At 39.2% G+C, this 21,318-nt stretch overlaps 5 protein-coding genes across 6 annotated transcripts; 4 read left to right on the forward strand and 1 right to left on the reverse strand.

Annotated features, from left to right (window-relative positions):
- The first annotated feature begins 276 nt into the window (after positions 1-276).
- LOC106655527 (39S ribosomal protein L12, mitochondrial) lies at positions 277-1,522 on the forward strand. The gene is made up of 3 exons (XM_014375954.2): positions 277-559; positions 796-1,033; positions 1,117-1,522. Exons 1-3 carry the CDS (start codon positions 498-500, stop codon positions 1,360-1,362), a joined length of 546 nt encoding a protein of 181 aa, XP_014231440.1. The 5' UTR covers positions 277-497; the 3' UTR covers positions 1,363-1,522.
- A 256-nt stretch (positions 1,523-1,778) lies between these two features.
- LOC106654635 (putative pyridoxal-dependent decarboxylase domain-containing protein 2) lies at positions 1,779-7,508 on the forward strand. Its single transcript, XM_014374595.2, has 9 exons — positions 1,779-2,171; positions 2,672-2,842; positions 2,925-3,329; positions 3,401-3,682; positions 3,758-4,066; positions 4,139-4,474; positions 4,546-4,831; positions 4,908-5,165; positions 6,135-7,508. Exons 1-9 carry the CDS (start codon positions 2,013-2,015, stop codon positions 6,401-6,403), a joined length of 2,475 nt encoding a protein of 824 aa, XP_014230081.1. The 5' UTR covers positions 1,779-2,012; the 3' UTR covers positions 6,404-7,508.
- Positions 7,509-8,258: 750 nt separating this feature from the next.
- On the forward strand, positions 8,259-13,697 carry LOC106654758 (GRB2-associated-binding protein 2-like). The gene is made up of 8 exons (XM_014374762.2): positions 8,259-8,768; positions 10,288-10,416; positions 10,482-10,662; positions 10,744-11,034; positions 11,103-11,501; positions 11,596-11,925; positions 12,132-12,280; positions 12,360-13,697. Exons 1-8 carry the CDS (start codon positions 8,679-8,681, stop codon positions 12,600-12,602), a joined length of 1,812 nt encoding a protein of 603 aa, XP_014230248.1. The 5' UTR covers positions 8,259-8,678; the 3' UTR covers positions 12,603-13,697.
- A 64-nt stretch (positions 13,698-13,761) lies between these two features.
- On the reverse strand, positions 13,762-15,812 carry LOC111694482. Its single transcript, XM_023462909.1, has one exon. It carries the CDS (start codon positions 15,787-15,789, stop codon positions 13,894-13,896), a length of 1,896 nt encoding a protein of 631 aa, XP_023318677.1. The 5' UTR covers positions 15,790-15,812; the 3' UTR covers positions 13,762-13,893.
- Positions 15,813-16,778: 966 nt separating this feature from the next.
- Positions 16,779-21,276, forward strand: LOC106654258 (sugar transporter ERD6-like 6). Of its 2 annotated transcripts, XM_014374052.2 has the most exons (6): positions 16,779-16,868; positions 16,945-17,056; positions 17,131-19,323; positions 19,405-19,938; positions 20,234-20,588; positions 20,659-21,276. In XM_014374052.2, exons 3-6 carry the CDS (start codon positions 19,245-19,247, stop codon positions 21,098-21,100), a joined length of 1,410 nt encoding a protein of 469 aa, XP_014229538.1. In that variant the 5' UTR covers positions 16,779-16,868; positions 16,945-17,056; positions 17,131-19,244; the 3' UTR covers positions 21,101-21,276. The 2 variants fall into 2 exon arrangements, with proteins under 2 accessions (XP_014229538.1, XP_014229543.1); XM_014374057.2 differs by lacking the exons at positions 16,779-16,868; positions 16,945-17,056 and having other exon boundaries at positions 19,289-19,330.
- The last annotated feature ends 42 nt before the right edge of the window (positions 21,277-21,318 follow it).

Raw genomic sequence — 21,318 nt, forward strand, 5'->3', positions numbered from 1 at the left:
AAAGAATACTATATATAAATTATATGAAGGAGTAAATACAAATCATCAAAGTATGTGAAAATATATTGAATTATATTAATTGAAAGTGTCATAATTTTAATACTAATTACCTCAACACACGCACACTTGTGATATATGTAATAACATTTTACTCAAATTTTAAGTTGTATTTTCATTCGATTAATAGTAGGTCAAAAATAAAATGAAAATTTTTTCCTGCATTGGCATTTATCCATGTATCTGTGTACCCGTGGTTTGAACTCATATTTATGGCTTTCGATCTTTTACGTTTTGAGAATCCACTCTGCGCGAGTCGCACAGTTTCATTGAAATGTCGCGCCAACAGTGATAAGAAGATCTGACAGTCACAAAACCCATACATAACTCGTGCGACCAGCAACAGCGCGAACCCGGTGCGGTTGCAGACTGAATGCCAAGTGCAAAAATTTTAACTCATTAATCATTGAAAATTATTGTAATAAATAACAAAAGACATAATGAACTCCATAAGAATTCTGGTCCAGAGAAATTCTCAGCAGCTGAGGAGAATACACAGATGGTAAATTATTGTTTTTTCTTTAGGATATAGAAATTTTTTCTAAAGTGTAACCTCAATTTCTCTGTCTATTTATTTTTATTCTGCTATTAAAACAATCAGTAATTTGCACCGTTTATTTTTCAAACTTACTCTATTATTTTTTTTTTTTCAAGATTTGAATTCAAGACTAACTGCTTTTTATGTCTTATAATACAGCGCTTGTAAATGGATTGAAATTATATATCTCTTTTTGTTAGTGTTAAGCTGCAAAATGAAGTTGCTGCAGCTGTACCACAAGAAAAGATGACAATACCAGTTCCTGAAGGAGTTGACAAACCAGTGTCACCTAAAATCGACAAAATTGCTCAAGAAATTACAGCTCTCAATCTTCTTGAAGTTGCAGAGTTAAGTGATTTGTTGAAAAAGCGACTGAATCTCCCTGATGCACCAGTAATGCCCATGGGTGGTTTTGCTGCTGCTGCTCCTCCTCCAGAAGTAAGTTAATTCAAAACACTCATTAAAAGCATCACTTCTTATGACTGAGTAAATGTAATTAACATTTTTTTATCAATTAACAGGAAGATGAAGGAAAATCCAAAGCTGTCAAGACCTCATTCACAGTGAAACTCACTAAGTTTGACGATAAGCAAAAAGTTGCTCTCATCAAAGAAATAAAGAGTCTTATCCCTGGCACAAATTTGGTTCAGGCCAAGAAGTTTGTTGAAAGTTTGCCACAAGTAGTGCAGGCTGACATCAGCAAAGATGAGGCTGAAAAGCTCAAGGAAGTCTTAACCAAAGTTGGTGGAGAAGTTGCAATTGAATAGATTGTGTACATATTAGTTTATACAATTATGAGTTAGATTAAAGTGTAAATGTCATGTACTTGTATGTAGTACCAGCATTTAGCGAACAAGATATTTTATGTAAAGCATTTTTTATCTTGACTTGTTACATTAATAAAAAAAACTTGTTAACAATCCAAAATCATTGTGTCATAACTGAACTCTATTTTTGTCTCTTATATAAAAAAAACATATTCAATGGTCATTAAGCAGAAGAAATAAATTTCCATGGTCATGTGGGAAAGAAACGGACCGGTAGAGGATAATTTATCGCACGCGAGTAATATACCAAAAACTTCGTGATACATTCACTGGCGACTCCGTGGCGCTTTTCAGCCTTATCAAACGTACTCGTACTGTAGCATAGCACTTTACAATATATGCTGTATTATGACTGCTATATAACAAGGCTCCGTACAACACGCTGCAAAAATACTACCTGCTGTGTCAATCTCTGCTGCTGCTGTGCTGCGGCCTTTTTAGTTTCACACGAATTCCCTGACCGTTAGGACGTGCGTGTGCGTAGTATTTGGGTGCTCGAGCGACAGCAGCAGTCAGCCAGCGCATATTCAAGCTCTCGCTAATGTTTTGCCGTTACTACTGCTAATAATCATTACATCTGCCACGACACTATGCAATCTGCCGAAGCGGCTAACACGGCTGATGCGGCTGCTGCTCCGGCGGTTGCTGCTGCAGCGTGTGATAACAATACGGAAATGCCGATTATAACGTCTGCAGTCGCAGCTATGGAAATGCACGAGCGTAACGATTCCAACAGCGATTCTAACGAGGTTGGTTTTTTTATTCTGCTGCCTGTTTCGTTTTTGCCATCAACATTTGGCGCAGCACGTCTCGCGCCTGTGTATTTAATCGGCGATGTGATCTAATAAAAAGCCTGCCACTGATGTGGAACGTGGCCTTTAATACGAAAATGTTGTACACTCGATGAAAATGACGTGCAATAATGGTTAGCTAAGCTCGTGCACTCGATGCATGAATATTTATGTGCCGAGTTTGCTTATAGAATGAAATTGATGAAACAATGATCGACTTTGTTCTCATAAATGAGTCAGAGACTGGAGTTTTAGATTGCAAGCGATGTATTGCACTGTTGCTAATTCAATTTTATGGATTATGGCAACATTAAATTAGAACGTTTGATTGGTTTTGAAATTTTTTTACTGAAGCAATGGTAAAATTATAACAAACTTTTGTTGTTTTAATTTGTATGGAAATTTGACACCTTGAATGTTTATATTTCTCGATTAAAACATTTTTGTGCTTTTAATAGGCACCATTGGATACGGTATTATCAACATTGAAACAGCAAACTACTGAATCTATTTCAAAGTTGGAGCAATCGCTTGAGAAAGGTACAGAAACCCAAGGTGCTGCATGGAATAGTTCATCTGGTTTTCTGTCACATTCAAAAGCACCGGATGACATATTGAAAACAGTTCAGGTAAATGTTTGTTTTATTTCCACTCACTTACTCTTTAATTTTTCTCCACACCATTTTAATTCAAATTTTTTGAATCTTTTAGGACTTAATGAGTTATGAAGAAGGTCCCCATACCTTTGATGGTAAAGTTGAACACAATCAACCGACTGGTTTATCACCAATGACAGATGCTGCTCGATTATCTTTAATATCTCATTCGATCTCTGCTCTTGCAACGTCATTACCTAAATCACATGCACAAAGACTGGCTGGTCGAATATCAGCTGATACAACTAGATGGCTAAGTCACATATTTAGATTTGTCGATGGTGCTGTGTCTTTCCATGAAGATCCATTGGAAGGTCTTGTAAGAGTTACTAGACTAGCTTTACACAAAAAATACCCAAGGTATATGGATGAAGGTTTTGGTGCATTGGCAAGTTCTCCACCATTGATTTATAGTTCTGTTTCTGCACCTCTTCTTGCTGCTCAATATTTATGTAAACAAGTAAGTAATTAAATGAGGAAGTTAAAATTCTGTATAACACTTTTGATTAATAAACTTAATGCATTTTGTAGCTATCCTTACCATTGCACTGTATTAGACCAATTCCACTCAACACTATGTTTGGCTCCAGACATACAATGGATATTGCAGCACTTGAAAAAAAACTAGCTGAAGACTCCCAGTCAAATGCTGTTACACCTGTTCTATTATTGGCAGAAGCAGGTTCTGTTCTCACGGGGCACTGTGATAATATAGTAAGACTTAAAGAATTGTGTGATAAATATAATGTTTGGTTGCACTTGCGAGGTGACTCCTTGGCAGCCTTAGCTTTAAATAACTCAATGAAAGATTTGGTAAGAATTTTTTTCCCATTTTTTTATCATTTTATTTTTTTTATCAATGTATCTCACAAAACTTTATTTTTCCAGTCAACGAAAATCGCTCATAGTATAACGTTGCCTCTAGGAATTTGGCTTGGCATACCGTCATTACCATGTGTTACATTGTATAAATTGGTCGATACAAAAGGTGCTAGACTATCTCCAAGAGAAACTACACTTTGTCTTGTTTCGGGTTTAGTACAGGATTCGCTATCAAGACGATTGCCTGTTTTACCTCTTTGGAGTGCTTTGCAAGTATTAGGCCGTGATGGTATTTACAATAGATTTAAGAGATGCTTTTTAGCAATTGAAGAGCTTTATCACAAGATTAAAAAATTTAACTGTATCAGAATATTGGTAAATTGATATTTCATTCTTAAAAAAAAGTATTCAAGGAAAATAAATTCATCCATTACGTAAATTTTACAGAGTCAAGAACCAGGAGAAGGATCAGGTACCTTTTCCATGAACGAGCTTTTAACGACTGCGGTCACGAGCGCGCAACTCGTGCAAAGTGTCACAAGTGCTTTGGTATTTCAGTTTGTCCCTCCTAACATCGAAGATCAACGTATTCCGCCTTACTACGATAAACTGAATTCTTGGCTGGGACAAATACTTGAGCGTCACGTTGAAAACATAGAACTCGAATTTTGCGAACTCGAACAATACGGCATAGCTATTAGAATAAGTCCTTTGGAGAGTACTGAATCACCTCCAAGCAGCGACGATATCGACGATGTGATTGCTTGCTTGGAACAACAAATCGTGAGTGGATGAAAAAGTTTAAGCTTCGTGAAATTTCGTGAAATTTTTAATTATTTCGTGTCTTTTTTCAGGAAATTTTATTAGCTACTGTACAGCACAAAGAGACGTTCGTAAAACTCGTCAAAGAAAACGATTCGCTTCATCTCGTTGAAATGCAAGGTTGGGCTGGTTTGGGAGGTGTTCGCTACGCACCTCCGACTTGGGTACACGTAATGACAGATCAAGCCAAAGAGGAATTGAACGCTCTCAATACTCAACTCGTTGAAACGTTGCGCAGCACCGATGGAGCTTTTTCTCTGGGCGAAGGTGCCGATGGTCTCGCCTGCGTACGCTTCGGAATGGTTACACAAGACACTGGTATGTGATTCGTCAATTTTTCTCATTCATTATTACGAATCATTTATGGCTAAAATAAATTTCTTTCATTTTCCAGACGTATTCGAGCTGTTATCTCTAGTTCTCCAAGTTGGACAGGAAGTGGAGGCAAGTTCGAAGTTGATGGATACCATGTCCGAAGTGGTGAAACGAGGAATCGAAGCTGCTCAAACCGATTTGGAGCGCGAGAATGCGGAAAAAATGTGGCAGGAGGGAATCCTGCGTCACGTGCCGGTAGTCGGAAATATCGTCAATTGGTGGAGCCCACCAACTAAAGAGACCGGGGTGCGTGGTCGCAGTCTAAATTTACAAGCCGGTAAGCAGTGCTTGAATTTTCTTTTTCAATCAAAATTTTTTTGACCTTTTCTTCAAATTTTTTTCAAGATATAATAACTTAATCATAATTTCGTAGAACTTTTTCACAAAGTAGTTATTAAATTCATTCAAGTTAATAAGATTCGAAACCCGTTCTAAATAGATTCAAATTAAGCTTCCGTTCACTCTCAAACTGCTAATGAAATTTTACAATAGAGAATTGCGTTCATTTTATCGCAGTGACTGCGTTATGGCGTAATGATTCATTTCATTCGAGATTATAGCTGTCGACGGTCCGTCCTCGTCACTAAACTTCCTCTGATCTGTGATTGTAATACTTGCATATAACAATGAATGTTTTGATGGAAATTTTCAGGAACTCATTTGATTAAATTTGGCGATAAAATTAGCGAACCTGCCGTTGAAAATATTGCCGATAAATAATTATTTTTAATTAATTATATGCACTACATTGAAAAAAGGTATAAATACAACTGCTAAAAATTATTTGATGGGGTACATGCGCTTGTTATAAATGGCTTTGGACTCTATTCGTTGCTTTGCATTTTTATACTATAAAATTCATAATTCATTTTGCGAAGCTTATTATTTTATATGGGATGGAGATTCTTACGAATCTTTCGAGCGAGCTTTTCTAGCGAACATTAAAATACATTTAAAAAAAATCATTGTTCTCATTTCATTATTCTTTTGATTTTATCACATAAAATGCTTTTATGAACTAAATTTAAATGTTCCTGGGAATATTTATCAAAGTTTTCATGTAAAATTATTTCTTTTAATTATTTCATGAATACTCATAAAAAATAAATTTTATTTTATATATTTTGAACGCTTCAAAACGCGTTCTCACGAAATCATCAATCTTCATCAATATTATCAAATTTAGTGTAAACTTGGCCTTGACTCGAGTTTTGTTTTCATAATGTGTGTCAAATTTCATTCACAGGCGTCGTGGAGAGCACCGAGAATATCTACAAGTATCACATGCAGATGCAAGCCAATTCGGTGCCCAGCCACGGCTCCGGTGCGCGGACCCCGCCGCAGCCCCTTGTCCAAACACCCGTGGGCGGTGCCACCCAGGTGGTGGCAGGCAGTCAAAGTCACAGCCGATCGTCCAGTCACTCGAGTCTGCAGAGCGGCAAAAGTGTACCTCCGTCGTTGTTAACGCAGAACTCATTATTAACGCGCGAAAATCCAGCCGAAACGAAATCGTAGTTGTAAACGAGATTGATCGATGGTACTTATTGACATTTCTGACATTTCGTTTTTTTTTATTGATATTATTATCATCAGCTCTGTGGCGTTTCAAATCGCAATGCATCAGCAGCTTCTGTTGAAATTTCTTTGGATTCGTGCATAGTATAAGTGATAAGCAGCATTCCACTTTTTAATGTTACCCAAAAGAACATTTTGACGAAAAAAATATTTATCGCGACGTAAAAGTTATTAATTTTATCCAAGATCAGCCAAATCTAATATTAGTCGAGTGCTGTCAAACTATACTTTGCGATAGTATATAGCAGATAATTTTGACTAAAATTATTTATTCTATTTTATTACTAAGGTTTGGTAAATCGTTACTGTTTTAATTGTGCATAGATATAAATATTTTTGCAAACGTTTTATTTGATTTTGTTCACTTTATGAAACAATATATTAAATTATGAATAGTTTTTATATCGATGGTACACCCCTGAAGTTTATATTTTATAAACGTTGTTTTGAAAGATATCTAAGGATCGGTGTACTTATTATTTAATTGTAAATGATGAAAATTTATCTCGTACTTTCGAAAAATATAATTTAGATGTCTTATTTTTCGCTAAATTAATTAAAAATAAATGAGTAAATCTAATTGTAACACCATGTCACATAAATTTGATTTTAAGTTTATTGATTTAAATTTTTCTACGCTTGCGTATTTTGGAAATGACGAATTTACGAAAATTGTTGACCATTGACGAAAATTGATAAGCACAAAATCACGTGTGTATTAAGCTCCACCCTAATCGTAAGCTAAAAAAATAATGTTCGCGTAACGAGGAAGAGCTCTGTCAATACAATTTTTCTCGCTACACGAATATTACCAAAGATTTTTTTAAATTATATATTTTACTCAAACGCATGGAGAACAAATCGAGAATCCTCGTATTCGTCGAGAGCAATGGAATTACTAAAACGTGTGCACGAATCACGAAAAACAAAACGTCGATGCTATATGAAAGAAAAAAGTATTGTAAACCATTTTTTGAACCATTTTTGAACAATTACATTATACACCCATTTATCGTTGTAATAAATCATTGCTACTTTAATACGCTAAAAAAGAATCGAGTGGTTGTTCCTTTTACTTTTGTTCCCCACACTGTTATATAGTGAGTGTTCCAGGAAATTACATTACAGACGATAAGAATAACAAAGCCGAATAATCATCCGAAACTTTCAGCTTTTACGGAAGTATGACGCGCAACGTTACAGAGAATACGAATAAGATGTCAAAGATAAAAAGGCACCACATTTCTCGGGCTCTAGTCAACGACGCGTACCCCATTAATATTAAAGACACTATTTATAAATAGGATATCATACTCAAATATGAATGTATTGTATGTTATGTCGAAACGTCAAAATGTTACGGCGCTATCTACTATGTATTCTCCCGAGCTCGATAATGTATTTATAAAATTAAATGTCAACGATCTGTAAATTATGAAAACGTTGCCCAGAAGACGCGCTCATCGTGTAGAATTTTCAGTTTTTAATTCAGCTTCAGTAGAGCTAATTCATAACGTGTTTTTGGGTGTGATTTTGCTCCAATTTATGTAAATCGACACCGAAAAATGTTCCCATAATCGGAGCAATCGGAGCCGTTGGCTCGTCGGTGCGATCGGAGGAGGCACGTCTCGCGTCTGGCCAAATACGCCGCCTGCCTCTCTCTCTTTTGCACTCGGCTGCTGCGCGCCGTGTTCTGCGCGTCTGCGAGAGAGAAAGAGAGAGAAGTATATATATAGAGAGCTCGGCCCGACCGACGTTCGAGCGACTGCGGGATACAAACGCGTCACACGCGATTATTCGCTCCTCAGACACAGGCACATAATACAGCAGCAGCAGCAGAGAGGCATGCGAAGAGAGAAAGACAACACACACATCGCTCGTACATCGTTGTATATATGTTGTACAGTACGAAATGACATCGAACGTCGTAGCCTAACCTTTCGTTTATGTTTGTAAAGTGATATTTTAATAAACACCGTGTTTATTAGCATTGTTTCGTCGTGCGGTGTCTGTGCGTGCGTGCCTGTGCGTTTATTTTTTATCGTTATATTTTTGATATATACGTTGCACAAAGAAACAACCCTTTGAAAAAAATGATAGTGATGGTGAGCAACAGGCCGATCGTTGTTGCGTGATTAACCAGTACCGCAAGTTATGTTGTGCTCGTCGTTGATAACATCGAATCAACATCGTCTTGTTCGTCGTCGCAGTCATCATGAGCACTCTAAAGTCGACCACGAATCAGGAGATCGTCCACGAGGGCTGGCTCATCAAGTCGCCGCCGACGAACCATTTTTGGCACGCGGTTAGTGGCCCTATATTATACGTTGCTCCTTTTTTCTTTTCTCAGCCTTTGCGATGCAGGCTTATAGCGGTGCGCGATCCTTGCGATATTTTGTGCGGCCGTGCGAGAGGGAAATTGAGGTTACAGGACATCTACAGCTCGATGTTTATTTTCGGAGATGAATATACTTATATACGTGTGCGAATATGATGTCGCGCACATTAAGCTATACGTGCGTATTTGAACGTTGTTTCGGACATCTAAAACGATTGACCCTGTTTTTATTCAGAGAGACGTGTCAAAATAACGTTACACGCATATATCGATGAATGAATGGTTTCGCTATTTTAGAAATTCATCTACGCGCTGCTCTCTCTCTCACTCTCTGTCTGTCTGTCTGTCTTTCTCGTTTTATTATTATAATTGCAAATTGCTTTCTGTTTTCGTTGCGAAAATTCATCTTCTCTCTCTCTCTTTCTCCGTCTATGTCTCGCTCTCTCTGTCTCTTTCTCTCTTTTAGCTCAAGGTTATAATGACATTCATTATACCCACCAGTTGCATTCACTCTCGAGAACTTTCAGCGACTCGTCGCTGTGTTGTGCATATCTCGCGTTTATATTAATGAAAAACACCAGAGAAGAGATGCAAATCTCGCGAAATGACACGTGTTATTCTCATTCTCTCTCGAGAACAAAAAAAAACTGCCCAATAAATAAATTATCTTGGGTGTCCGTTGTAAAGAATTGGAGCGACGTGCTTTCAATGATAAATCATACTTTAACATTTCATGCTTATCTCGGGGCTTATTCTTGGCGTTGTTGTTATAACTATATATACAGTCGCGAGCAGGTGCACACTGCTATATAGTAATGTATATAAATGCCACCGCTGGTGTTGCTGCTGCTGCTGCTGCTGCTGCTGTGTAATGCATGCCTATGACGCCGTATTGCTCCGTAATCGTCACGTCCGTTTGTTTTTCCTTAGCATGACTTTTGTGTATGTGTGAGCGACAATCGCTGTCGTACATACAGATGTTATAGTACACATTAATGAATACTATGGACACATTGGCACTTGTCCGCGCGCGATGTGTGTTATAATGCACATCGCGATCATTATAGACATTATTCGAGAGCAAGGACGAATAGGAGTGTGCAAAATGATTTATGCTTGTTTAACGACCGCTAAATTTAAGAAAGAGAGAGATAGAGAGAGAAAGAGTTTTATTGCACCTTTTAAAACGGAAACTTTTTTCTCATTTTTTTGTTTTAATTTCCGATTGTGTCTCAATATTTTTGACATTTGGATTTCCGCTAGATTACGGAGAGAGTACGAGATTGTGATGAATAAGCATGAAGCCAGATAAGATAATTTAATCGCTCTTTTTGTTTAAAATGATTTTCGAAGATTCCTCTATCGTAAATTAAATGTCAAGCAACCCGCGACTAAATTATTATCGCATCAATCAACTGATGATTTTTTTTAAATCATTCAACATATTATAAAAAATTAATGTTTTTCAATTAATTTTTATATTTAGAGATGGAGACAAAGATGGTTCATGCTTCGTCACAGCGGAGAATTGCCAGGTCAATTCATGCTGGAATATTACACAGATGAGACGTGTAAAAAGTCAAAAGGCAGAATTGATTTGGACCAGTGCGAGCAGGTAATAATTTGAAACATTATCATGAAATGTTTGTTGGATATATTGAAAATAATTATTTTTCATAGGTCGATGCTGGTCTCAAATTTACAAATCGAAAACAAAAGTACAAATATATGTTTAATTTAAAAACCCCAAAAAGAACTTACTACTTGGTAGCACAAAATGAGAATGATATGAATAAATGGGTGGATGCGGTTTGTCAAGTATGTGGATTGAAAGCTCAAGAAGAAGATGCTCAGAGCAGGCGTACGTTATTTAAATTTTAAATATCTCATAGCTGTTGTGTATTTTTTCAAGTTAATAAATTTTGAATTTAATTTGTTGCAGTGTTTACATTTGATGCACAAGATTCTCCACCTATTTCACCAGCTAGTACAGTGTCTGGTCCTTACATACCAATAAGCGAGTGTATAACAGGGCGCAGTCTCTTTGAAATTCATTCTCTCAATTCACATGATCAAGGTGGAGAACATTATGATGCACCCAGAAAATTAGCACCTTCTCCACCAAGATCTCCCACTACAACTGATGCGGATAGTGTTTTTACTGATGATGAATCCTCAACTCCGATTCCTAATGTGAATTGGGAAACATTCCCATCACCTAACGAACCGAAAGGTAGTTTAAAATTATGATAAATAGTTATTAAAAGCAAGTTAAAATAATTAAAATTTACTTCATTCAAGGTGAGAATAAGTCAATGGCAAATATTAGTGAAGCAGATGCTAATTCATGGAGTGCACAGAAGAGGTTTGGAAAAATGAAAATTCGTGAAACTCCTAATACACCACCCCCTGAAGAAGTTGTAGTACCAACAGCACCTGCACCACCAAGACCACCAAAACCCTCTCATATGTTTCTCAATAATCCTGGTCATAATTATCTAAATCTTGATGGAGCCACAGAGAGTACAAAACCCATAACTCCATTAGCATCAGCACCATCCACACCAGCTACTGCAATAGTGACTGATGAAACTTATGACTTTCCAAGATCTCATCAACCTGAGGCTATTGATCCTACCAATACACTAGGCAGAAGAACGAGACATTGTTATACAAATGCTGCACCAACAAATGTTACCGGTAATTTGCCATTCAAATATTTGCAAATTTACAAGTTAACTGTCATATTATAATTTACTAATCTATCGTCTAAACAATTAACTTGAACAAATAGATGATGGTCATCGTGTATTCCGTTACGATTTTCACGACGACGAACCATCAAGTCCGCGATCTGAATCGTCTGGCACTGCGACTTATTCCAATCTGCCAAGTCCATTATCCAGAGCTGAAACAGTATCGACTCTGATAGCAACTCCATCGCCAACAACAACGCCTACATCTTCAGGACCAACTCCACCCGTTGTTTATAGACAACTCAAACCCGGTCGTAAAACTAGTGATACCCGATCGTTGATAAGTAACGAGCCATCGCCCGACTTTGAACCACCAAGCATAAACCGTAAACTGAAACCACCGAATCACAAATCCTCACACGATATTGGTAAGTGCGCTCTGCTTTGTAATCATTGGCATGATTACGATCTTTTTTATATCTTTCTATATCTTCTTTTTTTCTATTCTTTTTCCTTCTTATACTTTCTTTTTTTCTATTATTTTTCTATATCTTTCTTTATCTTTCTGTATCTTCTGCTTTCTATTCTTTTTCTATTATATTAGCTTATACTAATAAAAGACGAAAATTTGAAGGTCCTTTGCAATCTTTGCAATTAGCCAACCCTCCGGGACGAGGAAAATCGAGGATGAATCGAAGCCCTACTTTGCAAAACGCACACTCTAATAGACATCTATCGGCATCCGACGATGACAATACCGTCTATGAACAAGACAAAGAAGAGGTACTTTTGACTCATTAAAAATTGTTAAAGTGTACGTTAAAACGAACCTATTATTCATTAATATTTTTTTTCTTTTCAGATTTATTATTTCCAAAACCACAACACTTTTATACCTGCTTCGTCTTCTCGTAAATTCAACGACTTACAGTATCTCGACTTAGATTTAGATAAACCAGACAATTTTAATAATGCTATATCGCCTGTATCGCCTCCTAGCTCAACGGTGTACAAAACTGTAGACTTTTTGAAAACAGAAGCCTTTAATCGTACTAGACAAAAAGTTGAGGAAGAAAGAAAGCAATGTGCGGACGGTTTGACATAAGGTAATTCATATATATTTATTATATATAGTAAGTCAATAACAAATTTTGTATAAAGTATTTTTATCCGAAAAACCGAGCAGTATAATGTTAAGTTCTTCCAAGGAATTGTATATTTTGATTGTAATATTGAAAATTGAGCTTATGAATTTTATGCATTTTTTATTATGAGGTTGTGTGTATTTCAGAGAATGAAATAATTAAAAAATTGTTATGGAGCATCGAACTCTATACATAAAGAGTTTTGCGGGAAATATATTTTTCCAAAAAATATATAAAATCAACTTATACCTCATAAATTTAGAAATAGTTTCATATCAAAATTGATCAAATTAATTCATTTTGGAAAATATTCTCGACAAAACCTGTATTTTGTATGGGTGTACAGTTGAATAGAACTAAAAATTGGATGCATATCGATTGTGAGTAGCAATATATCTGAACGGACCAAAAATGTTGATTTAATTATAAGAAATGTATTATATACCATTTTTACTCTGTAAGTGTTTAGGAGTTATTTTATTGTAAAGATGTAGAGTACAATTAAATATTTTTAATTAATCATTTTAAAGTTTCCAAAGATATAATGGAAATCTAAATTTCATATTGATTTTATTAAAACGAAATAAAAACTGTTATCATATAGCGAACAAAATTTTTCATTATCTTCGTAAATTTTACGGTTTGTTGTAACACAGTTTACATTACAGTAGTATTTAAAGCATTTAAAGTAATTTGATTTGTAAGTTGATCCTCATTACAATTGAAACCTTTTTTTGTTATCCACTGTTGTGTGTTCGAATGAAATTAAAAATGTTCAACTGCGTTATTAGCCATATTTATTGATATTATTATTAGATTAAATATACCGTAGACAAATTTGGAAAAAATTGATAATAAAATGATTCTATACATTCGGATCGTTCTAAAGTAGGTTTTAAAAAAGCAATTTTAATTGAAGTTACGAATAAATTTCAACTACAATTATGAATCTTGGAGAAATTGTTAATTGTGTAATAATTTGATCATGTGACAATTGTAGTTTTTGTATAAATAAATTTTTAGATCTACATTTAACTTGTAGATCGAAACTGTAACATTGGCTTTTTACGATCATCATTAATCTCAATATTTTTTTTTACTAATAAGTCAACGATCTTACGCAATAAATGTAAGCAATTTTTTTCAGAAGCTTTATGCATGAGATAATGGACTTTTGCCCTCGGTAATTAAGGTTAATTGCCCGCAGCATTTATTGATTTGAAAAGTGCACTGTCCAGAAAAATTTAAAAGCTACTTAGGTGCACTTACATCCTGTAAACGTCTCTGTAATTGATATTTTTTCATGTCTCTCTGCAAGCTCAGTAATACGCTAATTATCTCGTTTTGCCGTTTCCTCTGTAGGTATCGATCGATCAGAATTTCCGCAACGAAGATAGTCAAAGCAATGACCAACATTCTACTGAAGAAAACGGCGAACAGTATCCTCATATTGTGGAGTTTCAAGGGCCGGCCCTTCATCTCCAATTGATCTTTCACGTGTTCGTCGAAGGGATGATTTCTCTTCGCCCGAAAGAAGATTACTTTTTCCCATTCGATCAGGCCCATCTCGACCATCCACTGGACGAGGTCCTCGTAGCTGCGCAGCAGCGGCCAGTCCTCGCGCACCACGTTGGCGATCAGCGTCTGGTAGATCGGCTTGGACAGCCAATGAATCGACCGATTGTACGGGGCTAGCTCGCAGTCGTCGATGCAGGCGAGACGCGCGCCTTCCTTCAGCTCTTCGTAGCATTGCTTCACCGTAGTTATGTTGATGAATCGTCTGGCGAGACGATCGTCGAATAAGAACTCCTGGAAGCCAGTTACGCCCTTGATCGTGTAGTTCGAGTTGACGAGGTCGCGCATGTTGTCGATGTTGGGATTCTTCGACTCGACCATCCTCGCCGAGATGTTGCTGCTCAACCAGCCGGTCACGACGAAGAATATCATCCAGACCATGGAGATGTAGACGAGCCGAGGCAAGAAAGCCGTTGGCATCCTCAGGCTGGCGTGTCCGCCGCTCAGCCGGTAGTACTCCATCATGACCTGGAGCGGTCCGGTTTTCAGGACGACGACGAAGATCGGCAGGGTCACGAGGTAGATGCCCGCCATGATTATGTACTGGAGCACCTCCACGACGATGACGCTGTTATCGGCCTCGGACCCGTGGCTCTTTTTGCGCGTCACCACGCACATGGACCTATCGTCGCTGGCTGTGTTCTGCAGCCGCCAGAATTCACCGATATTTCGTCGATACTTCCTCTCCACCAGGATGTCGTGCTGGTTCTCCATGAGTTGTCGGAAGGAGCCTTGGGGCTGGCCCTTGTGAAAGTGCCCCGACACGTTGGACAGGATAATGACCGTCGTGACGTTCATTTTCTTCATCGCCATCTTCACGATATTGAGGTCCAAGCCGGTGTACGAGTCGACGAGGCTGGTGTTCAGCTTCGGATCTTCCAGCTCGAAAAGTTTTTCCCGCAGAGCGCCAGCCACCAGAACGGGATAACCGTTGTCGATTTTTTGCCCCTCCACGGCCATGACCAAATCTTCGCAGTGTCTCTTTTCGACTCGAGGGGCTATTAATTTCAGAAAGCTTGCCATGTACTTGTGGCCGCCGTTGGCCAACTCGATGAGCTCGACGAGCTCCCACAGCTCGGGATCGGTCACCTCCACCGAGAACGGATTCAAACTGTAAATCTGAACTCGATTCTCGGCGTCGATGCAGGCGTAGAGCATGCGAAAAACCTCGAAGCGCATCCAGGCGTCGATGAGATCCCGGCGCGCCTGTCGGCAGGCCAAGACCGATCGCAGCTTCTGATTGATGAATACGAAGACGGAGCGAGCGTCCCAGAGGACGGTCTTGCGCACGAGCTTGAGGGCCAAGGCGACGGTGACGTTGCGACGACCCGTGTGCACCAAGAACAAATTGCCCGAGTAGTACTCGAGGCCGATGGTGTCGTTGAGCGACCAGACGTCGTTGTTCACGCGGCCGAGTCTGGAGCTGAAGTTGGTGTCGGCGGTGCCGCCGATCGTGTACATCTGCAGCTCCGCGGGGAAGTACCTGTGCCAGATGTCGAAGTCGCGGAACTGGCTCGACACTACGACCACTTGGTCGAGCAGGCCGGAGTAGCAGGTCTCGATGATGCCCATCTATTGGGGCGAGAATAATGGATTATTAGAACGTGAAAAAAATGGAAAGAATGTGGGATGTACTCGATGCTTACTACTTTCTTAGCCATCGCGTGGGTGAGCGGAGTTCTGAAGGGAATCACCAATTTGTACAGAGCATCGCGATCCGACGTAGCAGGTGGCAAACAAATTAGCATGCACACGGGAATCAAAGAGCAGAAGGCAAGGTGAGATTTGAACATTTTTCTAGTCCTGCAGCCGCGGTACGTCTTGGCTTCGGCATATGTGTCAGCTAGACTAGAGCTTTTGCCAGCTCGATCGACTATGACAACTTCGACAAAGCTCGAGCTAATTGTAGCGAGCTAAAAATCAGCGTAAAAAGTGATTTTAAAAGCAGGGTGACGATAAAAGTAATTACCGTGCAAATGTCGGAAAATCGATCGAGCGTCTTAAAATAAAATCAACCGTAAAATTAGAGGCTAAAAACATGATCGAAATTTTCAAAGCAGAGGTAATGGAAATTTGGATAAGTATTTCGCCTATAGTTATTTTTAGATTGCTAACGTTAAAAAATTTCATTCCCAGAAACTATAACTATCCGTATTTGATGTTACCGTAATCAATCGAAAATTTCCTCTTATTTTCTTTTTGGCTTTAGGTCATTAAATGTCTGCAAAATGCCACTTAGGTTCGAAAAATGGCATTTAAATTGTTTATTTTTGAGTAAGTATTCGCAAATTTGAATGCAAAAAAAATTGAATTTGCGCATTAATAGTTTAAAATTCATTAAGGGGCACTCAAAGCTGGACTCGTTCTGTTTACGTTGCGCGTCAATGACCTCTCCATGTGTTGTCTGGTACGGTGTTTTGCCCTGTCTGTCATGGTAGCGCTACTATACAAGGAGAATTGTGCGGAGCTTGGTTGTACTTGGCATAGACGCAGTTTTTCAAAATATAGTGAGCACAATACAGTTGTCTTCGCCAGTCTTTTCGTGGTATAGTCAAAGTGATGAGTAAAATCATCACAGAATGATTAATTGTTAACGGATTTCCGAAAGTGATAAAAATGGAATCTAGTGGTTCACTAAACTCTGCTGTCAGGTAATTTTTTATTTTTTGAGAAAGAAATTAGAAAAATATTATCAGAAAATACTTGAACTTATTCGAAATATTTTAGAGTAAAAGAGGAAGATATTGATGTGACACGTATTCAAAATGATGCGGAAATGATTGATGAGAAACCTTATCTTAAAAACGTTCAACATTTACTATTTCCTACAGAACATGCAGTAAGTATTCATAGTTTTAAGTAATTAGTATTGTTTTTCATTAAAATTCTCTCATAGATATGATTTTTCAATAGACCCATACGCTTCGGAAATATGAAGAAAATCACGAAAGTGAACTTGATAACAAAGTGGAAATAGTTTTTGAATGCCAAGACATCAAGTCCAACATTAATTCAGTAGCAGTTGAGAAAATAAAAACCGAGAGGGAAGTGAAACAGAAATTTTTTGGCGATGTTGCAGAAGAATTTAATTTGAATTTTGATTGTGAGCTCAACGATGACATGGAAATAGTTGTTGATTGTAAAGATGTCAAACCCAATATGAATTTGTCAGTAGAAAAAAAAATTGAAGATGATTCTCAAAGTTACTCGTGTAATGTTGAAGATAGCATTGGCTGTAAAACTCAAAACGCATTTAAAATAGAGCCCACAGTGAAGGTGAAACATGAATTCACAGGCAATGCAGAAGAATTGAATTTGAATTTCCGCTGTGTTACCGAACAAAACAAAAAAAAGAAAATTACAAAAAAATTACATAACGAGCATGGATTTAAAACTCACATAGGTGCGGTGCGCAATTTTGTCACACATGCATGTGATTTATGCGGCAAGATATTCTTAAGGGAAAGTAATTTTATCGTCCACAATTGTGAGGTGCATAATAAAATTACACATGCATGTGATGTATGCAGTAAGAATTTCTCAAGCAAAGGTTATCTCAAAATCCACATTGATACGGTGCATAATGGTGTTACAAGCGAATGTGATATATGCAGAAAAAAGTTCTCAAGCAAGGGTAATCTCAAAAAACACATAAATTCAGTGCATAATGGAGTCACACATGCGTGCAATATCTATGGAAAGAAATTCACACAAAAAGTTTGTCTCCAAATCCACATCGATACGGTGCATAACGGTAACAAACATACGTGTGACGTGTGTGGAAAGAAATTCATTCAAAAAGGTTTTCTCAAAATCCACATCGATTCGGTGCATAATGGAGTCACACATGCATGTGATAAATGCGAAAAAAAATACTCAACTAAGGACTATCTCAAAAGTCACATCGATACAATGCACAAAGGTAGATTTTTTGAATAATTTTTTTGAAATCCTCTACGAATGGTAGTCTTAAACGATACATAGATGTGGCGCCTCACTCACGAATTTCAACTTAATAAACGTTAAAATATAATGTACGCGTTCGGAAGATTAATTTGAAAATTTTCATTAATAATAATACTGTGATTTCTTCTAATGTTATCTCATTATGTAAAATTTTTCGAAAAAATTTAATAAATTTTTGTAGGAAAATGAAGCACATTGTTGATTTTAAAGTTAACGAAATATTGACAACATCTAATAAAATTTCAATTGTTCTCACGTTTTCCCATATTCTTCAAAGCCCAATAAACAACTATGAACGGCCATCACAAGCGTTAATTAGCGCTAAAAATTTCAATTAGCCTCGAACTTTGACGTTTATTTTCTATAGAATTTATCGTATATTCGTGCGAACTCCGAGATATCATTGTACGAAGTATACATATTATCTTCTGCCAAATCAGAGCTCAATTGTACGCTTACTACATACAGCGATAAACCCGTTACCCACATGTGTGACATAATAATACAAGCTGTGACAATCAGTCGAAGGCCCGTATACGTTCGCGACGATGCGATGCGCGCACACATGCGTGAGCACGTGCGCTCTCGAGGCATTTAAACGTACATCACAGATATAATAGAAGAGAGGAGAAAAAAAATATCGTCAATGATTTGCATGTTCGAATATCTTGTATATGATACACACAGAAGACGATCGACAAACTACCATTATACACGCACAGATCTGTCAGCTCGAATTGACAGTCAATAATGGCATTGCTCAACCGATCGTCATACACCAAGCCAAGTTCAATCTTCTCGTCGTCGTGAACTGTTACAAGCGCAGATCTGCATACAATATGCGGCAGCGAACGAAGCTAGAAGTAAAAGAAAAAAAAATGTAGCAAAACGATGTATACAACTGACACTCGAGCTTTGCGCGAAGAATTAGCGCGAGAGCGTGGGGTTTTATTCCGCATCAAAACCGCGTGTCGTCGTCTATTGCACAATTTTCACCTATTGTCACAATAGTCTGCGTGCCGCTGTTGCATCGACGCTCGTCTTCGCGCAGTGCATACGCAATGATGGCGCGAGTCGTTAACGAAGACGGGCGGCTGACCTTTCGCAGGCTACTTCCTCAACTCGTTTGCGGTCTCGGCGGTCAGTAGTACGATCGATCTTTTCTTGTTTTGTTCATAAATCGTGAAAAATCATATCATATACGATGAATCTATCGCGCAGCCACCGTGACGATGGTCGAGCTGGGCCTGTCGAGCGGCTGGTCGTCGCCCTACCTGGCCCAGCTCACGGCGCCGGGCTCGCCGCTGCCGCTCACGCTGGAGCAGGCCTCGTGGGTGGCGTCCCTCATCAACGTCGGCCGCTTCGTCGGGGCATTTCTGGGCTCGCTCCTCGTCGAGTACTGCGGCAGCAAACGAGCCATGCTGGTCAACACGCTGCCCATGACTCTGTGCTGGATACTGACCTGTCTCGCGGACTCGCCGATCTGGCTATACCTGGCCCGGCTGAGCGGTGGCCTGTGCCTCGGCATGGCCTACAGTACCTATCCGCTTTACGTCGGCGAGGTCGCCCTACCTCGGATCCGGGGCGCCCTCGTGTCGCTCGTCTCGTTCGGCGGCACCGTGGGTATATTTCTGGGCATCCTGGCCGGTAGCTACCTGGACATGCGACTGTCGGCCGGCATCTATCTGGGCCCGTGTCTCTTTCTCATAATCCTGTTCATGTGGTTGCCGGAGTCGCCTCATCACTTGGTCAAAGGTATAACATCGATCACTTTCAATGTTATCTTAATAATAATCGCGATCCAGAGTCGTGAGAGTGAAAAAAATTCACGCGCTCGTGCTACATAGTTCGCGATAGATATATCTCTCGCAGCGCAACTAATGGAATTAGCGAGCGCACATGTAGTTGACTCGAAGCTTTAACTAGCAAACAATGATCGGTGCGCTTGTTATATATCGCGCTCAAGCGGCATTGACTCAAGGTCGTGCGACGAGAAAAAAAAATAAAACAAACAAACTGATACAGATTTTCTTCTCTCTCTTTCATGAAGTCAACGATTTGAAAAAAGCGCGAGAATCAATCGAGTACTACCGTGCGGGTTACCAGGTCAACGAGGAGCTCGAAGCCGTGCAGAAATTTGTCCGGGGTCAGGGCACTCTGGCTTTCTGGGACAGATTCTGCGAGCTACTGCGCCAGCCGCCCTTACTCAAGGCCACACTGCTCATCGTCTTTCTCTGGACCTTTATGCAGCTCAGTGGCTTCAACAATGTCCTGTTCTACATGGAGATGATCGTTAGGGACGCCGGGGTCACGGTGATCGAGCCCAAAGTCGTGGTGATTTTCGCGGGTCTGGCCGCCGTAGTCGCGTCGGGACTGGCGATATGGATCATCGACAAATACGGAAGGTAATGTAATACCGCAAGACAATCTCGTTGAGATAATCGTTATCTAATTTTGTTTTTATTTCCTTCTCAGAAAAATATTACTGACGATGTCGAGTCTCGGCGTGACCCTATCCATGATCGGCCTCGCCGTACAGTATCTCCTTATCGACGGCCAACCAGCAGCAGGCATCAGCCCGACTCTGCAACTGCTACCGATCGGATCGATCGTGCTCTACGAGATTTTCTTTTTCTTGGGCTTCTTCTGCGTGCCCAGCGCCGTGCTCTCGGAGCTCTTCCCGGCCAATGTCAAGTGCGCCGCCGCCTGTCTGGCCAGCCTCGCCGGCGCCGTGTTCGCCTTCGTCTCGACCAAATCCTATCAGCCGCTGGTCGAGGCCATCGGCACCAGCAACGTCTTCTTTTTGCAGGCCGTTCTGGCGTTCCTGGTCACGCCCTACGTGGCGCTCTTCATGCCCGAGACCAAGGGCAAGAGTCTGCAGCAGATTCAGGACGACTTGATGAGCGCGCGACGATGATGATGACGATCGGATGATCGCGGCCGATTGTTTTATCGATAAGAGGAGATTAACGGATGGATAATTCTGTCAAAACACGCACGATTTATAAAAGCGCAACAGTAGCTTATGCTTTTTTTGACATTTCATCGAGATTATTGTATACGTTTGATTTAATAAACGAAATTTTAATACAATGCATACTTGTATAGAAACAATGCGATGTAAAATGAAAAAAA

This window comes from Trichogramma pretiosum, unplaced genomic scaffold (assembly GCF_000599845.2).
Source record: "Trichogramma pretiosum strain Unisexual culture from Peru unplaced genomic scaffold, Tpre_2.0 scaffold1, whole genome shotgun sequence".
Lineage (NCBI taxonomy): Eukaryota > Metazoa > Arthropoda > Insecta > Hymenoptera > Trichogrammatidae > Trichogramma > Trichogramma pretiosum.